Source organism: Hylaeus volcanicus, chromosome 6 (assembly GCF_026283585.1).
Source record: "Hylaeus volcanicus isolate JK05 chromosome 6, UHH_iyHylVolc1.0_haploid, whole genome shotgun sequence".
In the NCBI taxonomy this organism is placed as follows: Eukaryota; Metazoa; Arthropoda; class Insecta; order Hymenoptera; family Colletidae; genus Hylaeus; species Hylaeus volcanicus.
The window spans coordinates 4489180-4496392 of NC_071981.1; the positions used below are offsets into that span (position 1 = coordinate 4489180).

A 7213-nucleotide genomic window follows, 5' to 3' on the forward strand; every position below is an offset into this window, starting at 1 on the left:
GTACTTCTGCTTCTGGTATTAGCTCGACTTCAACTTTTACTTTCTCTTCTTCCGGTATTTCTGCTTCTGGTATTATCTTAACTTCAACTTGTACTTGCTTTCCTTCTGATATTTCTTCTTCTGGGATTACGCCAACATCATCTTTTACTTTTTCTTTTTCTGGTATTTCTTCTTTTTTTGGCATCTCCTTGACTCCAACTTTCAATTCCTCTACTTCGGGTACCGATACTTGATCCTTTGTTTTTATATCCGCTTCTGTCTCTTCTTCTTTCTCGGAAGGCGCGTCTTTTTCCTTTTCTAATTCTATCGACGCTACATCTATCTGGTCTTCTTCTTTCTCTTCCTTCGGCGGTAGTACTTTTGCCCCGTCTTCTTTCATCGCTGACCTCTCTACTCGTACCTCTTGCTCTTTTGGTATTATTTCTACTTGTTTAGCTTCGGTTAGTTCTAGTTCGTCTGGTACTAATGGTCGATGCGTATCAGCAACAATTTCCGCTTCAAGTTTTTCCGTTGGCGTTTCTTTCTCTTCCTGTTGCTCTTCGTCTAATCGTAACGGAGATTCTGTTCGGTCGAATCTATCCGGAACTTTGGGTACGGCGACGCGATCGGCTGGCTCGCTTACGACTTTTGCTGACGGTGTCGTGGCCGACTCTGGCGGATACTCGTCAATTTTCGTCTCAGCAGGCGATTTTACATCAATGTCTGGTATTATCGGTGTTTCGATTTCTTCTCTTTTTTCATCCGTAACTTGGATCGCGGGTACTAACTCGGCATCTTGTTCTGCTGTTACAGTCACCTCCTCCTCCTCCTCCCCCACCACCACCGTTGCTACTTTTACCTCGACTTCCTCAATTTCTGTCACCGTCTCATCCTCTGGCGCGACTTTTGCTTCAATTTCTGCGGGTTCTTCTCGAGCCATTTCCTCTTCGACTTTTACCTCTTTTTCTATGGATGCAACCTCCTTCGCTGCTTCCTTCGCTTCCGTCTAAAAGCGAACGGTAGTTGAAGTTTTATCGCGGATATTCGAGTACGCTTACCTTACTCGCACAATAGTTGTACGTAGTAGCACTACAAGGTTAAATTAAATTAAATATCGATTACACCAATAGAGAGATACTAACTTGTAAAGTCGAAGTAGAAGGATAGTCTTTACATACATATATATAGATTATATAGTACAATATAATACTGTATATTACACGGAACAGACATCTACGCACATTATTTATTAAATTCTATTTACCAGTTATGGTCTAAATTGCACGGTTTTACGCGCATGTATCTCTTGGAACGATAAGTATAGGTATTATACTCACGCCAATATATCGCGCCAGCATCTCGGCCAAATTATCGGCATCCTTCGTCGCTATACGACACTCTGGACATTTCTAAACACGAGAATAATTCAGAAACTTGGTTGGTTTTCATTTAGAAAGCTATTCTCCTCTACTAGGAGAAAACTATTAAATATTGCGATACGATGCGTACAGTAATCGTTTGACGGATTACAAAGACATTGTTCTGCCATGTTAACATGTCATTCTTCGAGACGAGAATTTTGTCATGGTCCCAAAAACGATCGGTCTGTTCGACGAGTCCGTCTACCCTATCGGCAAAACTTAACGCGGCATCAGCCTCGACGATATCTTCTCCTATCGTTTCGTCTTTAGAATCATCTTTGGGAGGCATCCTTTCGTAGCGACTTTCCGTCTCGAATTCCTCCGCGACTTTTCGTTCCATCGAAGCTTCAACTTTTGTTCCTGTAGTCTCCACAACGCCAACGCCAACGTCAACGTCAACGTCAATGCCAATGTCAACGTCAACGTCAACGTCAACGTCAACGTCTTGTTCTCGTATAGACGACACTCGATCCTGTGCTCCTATAGCCTCTGGTGCCGTTCCGTATCCTCTCTGTTCCGCTCGTTCCGTAGGCGTTGGCGTCGGCGTCGGCGTCGTTTCGGCTTCTTTTCTTCTGGCAGTGTCTTTCTCGAGCAGCTCCTTCGCCGTGACACGGTTTTCCTTAAAAGCGATCAACTCCTCCTCGGTTAAACCAGTTTCCGTGAGCTGTAGGTCGTTGCAGTCAAAGTCCGGAGGACAGATGTAATCATCGTCGGCGTCCAACGCTGAAAGGGAACCCAATCGAGCCAGGTAATCCGCGGCTTCCATCAGTCTTTGGTTCTCACGAATCAAGTCGTCCGGATGAATGGCCAGGCCAGCTTCGTGCATATCCGGTCGAGCCAGCGTGTCCTTCTCTGCCATTTCTCTCATGATCGAGACGTCCTTTTCATCGACGTCCGCAAAGTCGTCGTCTCTACCGATCGTTTCGTGCTTAGTTACGATTCCAAACGAGGTTGTCCCATCCGTAACGTCCGCAAAGTCGTCATCCCTGCCAATCAGAGTCTCGATCTTTCCGATACTTAGGAACTTTTCTAGTTCGGATCTGCACGAGGCCATTCGCGTCCTGAGCTTTTCGAGCTCGTCTTCCAGCTGGCAAATACGATCAGCCATTTCTTGATTCGCAGCCGTCTTTGTGTCCAATTGCTCCTGCAAACCGCTCAACGTGCTGGCCGCGTCACCCTCGAGCTTCGACCAGAGCTCGTCCGCTTGCTGGAGTGTTCTCATGTAGTCCTCCTCTCGACGCTCCAAGTCGGCGATCTGCCTTTTCATATTCAACTCGGCCTCCGCTAGTTCCTGCAGCTTCTCCAAGCACTCGATGTCGCTCGATTTTATGGAAGCGTTGCTTGGTACTTTATCTAACCATTTTTTCTTACATTCGATGACCCCGCATTCTCCTACACGGATAACACTACCGATTAGTGGTTTTTGTTTACGGAGAACGCTCGATGGAAGTTGGGGGAGTGTTGGAGGGCAACGAATCAGTAAACTGCGTGTATATACATATGATATTATAGGTAGAAGTCGGTAGAGCGTTGCCGCTCAAATTAGGACTCGCGAGTCCTTTGGGTTAGGTACTCTGATTTCCGTTCGTAAAAATAACTTGTCATTGTAAAACGCGATACACGGTACGAGAATTAGAGGACTCGCGACTCCTAGCATAGACTACAGACAGCATCGTTGCGGAGGCTAATAGAGTGTTGTAGACTTGTAAAAAGATCGAGTCGAAGGTGGAAGGTTACCAGCTTGGCAGGATCCCTCGTCTTCCACGGCGCTTTTGGCTTCCCTTAGCTTCCGAGCCTCGACGGCAAGTTGTTCGATCCTCTCCTTTTGCTCCTTTTCGAGTTTCCTGGCCTCCTCCAGCATTTTCTCTCGGTCCTCCAGAGTGGCCATCTTCTCGAGCCAAAGCGTTCGCGCCTCTTCCAGCCTTTTCTGCGCCTGTTTCCTCTCAGCCTCGACCTCTCTGACCCTGCAATCAAAGTGACGACTGGGGCTGCTCGGACAGTACACCTCTCCCGAAGCGGCTCCCTGGAACTGTTTCTCGAGGACTCGACCAAGGTTCGGAACGGAGCCGCCCTGCGTCATTCGCCAGATATTCCACACCATCACCGCGGGCATCGAACATTCCAGTATGTTGAGTCGCTGTTTCAGGTTGCCTTGCTGCTTCTCCAGCTCTTCGTTCTTCATCTCGCGTTTGCCGATTATCTCGCGGAAACGACGCTGACATTGACGTTGCAGTCTCCCGATTCTAGGCTCCCGAACTTGTTCCAATTTATCCAGCGAGCTCTTTTTACCGTTCAACGGTATTTGTTCGGTCTTACCGATATCCTCTTCGCTCTTGGATGACTCCTCCAAAGCTTCTTGGCGCACCTTACCATTTTCAGAGCTCCGATCTCTGGCCTGACTTCCTCGCAACGATTCTCTCCCGCTCGATCCTCTCGTAGACAGATTTTCTTTTACTCCTGAAATATAAGACTCGATCTTGGAAGCCTTGGACGCGATAGGCGACTGGATCGTGTTCAAGGAACCCAAGGATTCGTCGGGTATTCCCGGAATTAAATAATCGGATTCGTCGCCTTTGGCTGACTCCTCCTCCTCCATCTCCTCCTTCTCTTCCTTCTTCTCGTCATCCGCCATGATCTTTTCTGATTTTCTCAGGCGATTCGCAAAATTACCTGATATTGCCTGCTGAAAAATTAATTCCTAAAAAGTAGGTCAACCGATTCGAAACATTCGTTGGTTTGGTTTTAAAGAGATTCTCACCTCTGGCTGACTATGCGCGAGAATGCGTTACATATTTCGAATCAGAAATTACACTCCGAACCGTGATTAAGTTTGGTTATCCTGGTCGCTCGAATTAAATACATCTCTACGGGAAACGCAACTTGATTTTTCAACCTTCTCTAATTACGGTTGATACTTTTTATTACACTTCCGTTACTCGGTACGGTGAATTTATTGAAAAACACGATTGAATCCCTTTTACTCCATCAATTTTGTGATTCTACTTGAACGCCACCGCGCGATCCTGGCGAAACTTCGATACGCGACAATCGATTATTCCATATTCAGTTGCGACGCCGACGCGGAGTTTGGCACCGTTTAAGACTTTGTTTGTCTGGCAAGTAGATACTTCCAGTTGATACGGCAAGATCTCGGCGTTGCTATGTTTCTATTTATTATCGTTGAAACAAGAATGAGTTGGATCGTTTCACGGTGATAAAAGCTCGTCTGAAAAATTCCATCGGGATTCCCGTTCCCGTAAACGGCATCGTTTAATTATCGTTCGCATGCAATTTCGCAAGACTCGGGAAAAGAAAATGCGAGGCAGCGAGAAGGTGCAATCGCGGACTAGTTCTCCCGGAACGTTTTCATTAAGTGCACCTTGAAAAAGGTCTTTCGTGGCCGTTGTAAATGACACGTGAAATATCCATGATTCGAATGGTATCGTGCTTCACTCCCAATCAGATATATCGAGGAACGCGTCGGCGTTGTTCAGTTTTACGCTGGTTAGATAACGTGTAACGATAACAGCCTGTGATTAAGACGAAAGAAGTTTGAGTAACTCGCGCGTCCGAGGATCCACCGAATGCGAACGCGAACGATCGGTGAAAGAAACACCCGAATCGATAATCGATGTAGGTAACACCGACGTCGACGCTCGAATTAACAACGCTGAAAGCTCTCTATGTATCGTCTATGTATCGTATTCGGCGAGGTAGTAAGGTTAAAAAATTGCAGTTTTCGTTACCGGAGCGAAGCTTGAACTCGATAAAGAAGAGATTGATTACCGGGTGGTGTCTCGCTTCGTGATCCTACCGCGCGATTTACCCGACTAGGAACCCGCGCCCGTCTACTACACACGTAGTTACAAAATAGCCGTCGCAGCCAATTTTAACGTTTGCTTTCCAACCTCGTACAGGATCGGATAAACGAGTGGCATTTTCCTGGCGTAATCTAGCGCGTGGCATTTATCGCGAAGATAGTCTGAAATCGAGCCGCCTCCATAGAAAACGCGTAAAGTAAGCCTGCACCTGTATGCATCGCGGGTAAACGTAATTTAGTTTGCACAGGGGAAATGCAATCACGCGACGTTGCCTTGACACGCGCTTCCCTGTCACGTTTCTTATTATGAAACGATCGCGGCTGACGTTCGCGGGCAGCATCCAGATAAATCGTTATTCCGTGGATGGAAATTCGACGTGTTTCATTGATTGACGCTGGAAACGCGTGTTTAATGAGAAGAAATGTAACGTACGAACGACGCCGACGTGCAACAAGAAAGAGCTCGATTACGCAATTCTTTTACCTATTCAACGTTGGGCCCAACATTTTTACAGGAAAAGTTCTTCTTTCCGTGATTCGCGTATCGATCGTTTAGGTATTAATTTCAATCCTGATGTACAAAGCAATTTACCAAGTTCAGGTGCGCAGAGAATACCGACTGATGCCGACCGGTTGATCGAATCGAAAGGACGTTGTAGAACCAAAGCATGGCCGACCGGTGAAATTCTACAGTTAAACATCAACTTTTTGTTTCTCGCGCAGAAATGTCGTTGAGGGATTAAGCGCTATAAGCCCGGAAAACCCCCGTTTAATGCGAGCCCGCCTTAAAAGGAGGTTGACCTCGCTCACCCTCCACTTTCTCTGCCGCCCTTCTTTCTGCACCCGTCGCAAAATCAATAGTATCGGTGTACCGAGTTTACCCCGCGTTTGACCCGAGCCAGGAGCCGAAAGTTCACGGGCTGACGGAACCTGGAATACCGCTGACGAAACTACCGGAAGCATCCAGATAGAATGTTTCCCTATCGTCGGAACGTCGCTAGGAATCCAGCTGGAAAATAATTTCGCTAATTTCCTGCCAACGAGCCGATCGATCGTAACGTAGACCTCTTCGGTTTATTCGGGCACGAGTACCGGTGCACGCATTGAAACGAAATTATCTAGCCTATTTTAGACAGAATCGATTACGTCGATTGCCATCGATCTAATCGATTCACCATCTTACGAGTACTGAGCGGGGAAGTCTCGCGTGCGCGCGCGCGCGCGAGAGAGAGAGAGAGAGAGAGAGCTCCGCATCTGGACCTGAGCCGGAAATGAAGACGACGGTAAAATGTTACCACGATCGTCCGGTGCATTATTAAAAATTGCGCACCGGGCTCTCGGCGAGAAAACTCGTTAAAAAGTTTGAAAACTCCGACACCTTCCGCGTTGAGGTTTAATGTGGCTCGGATGGACTCATTTGAATAATTAAATCTCGGGTTTGCATCAGAGTCGACAGTCTACCAACGGAAAGTGAGCTTGTTTTTAAAACGACCAACGGGGATACGAATACATTCGTTGCGGATAACCGTTCGATATAAGAACGTTGACGATCAACGCTACCATTTCCTACGATATAAACATCAACATAAGGATGGATAAAATCCAAACGAAGCATTTGCGACGCTTCAATTTTCAAACCTTTATTACTACCGAGATACACGGTGTTTGCGATCGAAGAATGGAATTCGTTTAATTGGAATCGATTTTATAATTGCGCGAAAACTTGGATATCGCGTTAATTGGTTCTATTCAGCCTCCAAAGAGGGAGAAAGTTTTCAATTTGTAATTAAGTAAGTTCACTCGATGGAGGGACGAAGCTTTCGCCAACTAAGTTACACGGATAATTATATTTCGGTCCTGTGTCTTTCCTTCTCTCTTCTCTGCAAGTTACTCTCGAGTCTTGGTCGAATTTCCGTTTCCTCGATGCCCTGCGAGTATATTCGATATTACTTCAAACTATCATCTATTCGTTTCATCGACGAGAAATTGGAAT

The 7213-nt window shown here is 46.4% G+C and overlaps 2 protein-coding genes across 2 annotated transcripts in view; one reads left to right on the forward strand and one right to left on the reverse strand.

Annotated features, from left to right (window-relative positions):
* Positions 1 to 4032, reverse strand: part of LOC128877904 (uro-adherence factor A-like) — a 6095-nt gene extending 2063 nt beyond the window's left edge. The window contains exons 1-4 of the mRNA XM_054125546.1: positions 3138 to 4032; positions 1489 to 2792; positions 1317 to 1388; positions 5 to 985 (exon numbers count right to left, since the gene is read on the reverse strand). Of these exons, the coding sequence (XP_053981521.1) occupies positions 5 to 985; positions 1317 to 1388; positions 1489 to 2792; positions 3138 to 4032 (3252 nt within the window). The remainder of the gene's footprint in view (positions 1 to 4; positions 986 to 1316; positions 1389 to 1488; positions 2793 to 3137) is intronic.
* LOC128879118 (cAMP-specific 3',5'-cyclic phosphodiesterase) overlaps positions 1 to 7213 on the forward strand; it is a 169632-nt gene that overhangs the window by 8522 nt on the left and 153897 nt on the right. The gene's annotated exons all lie outside the window — the stretch shown is intronic.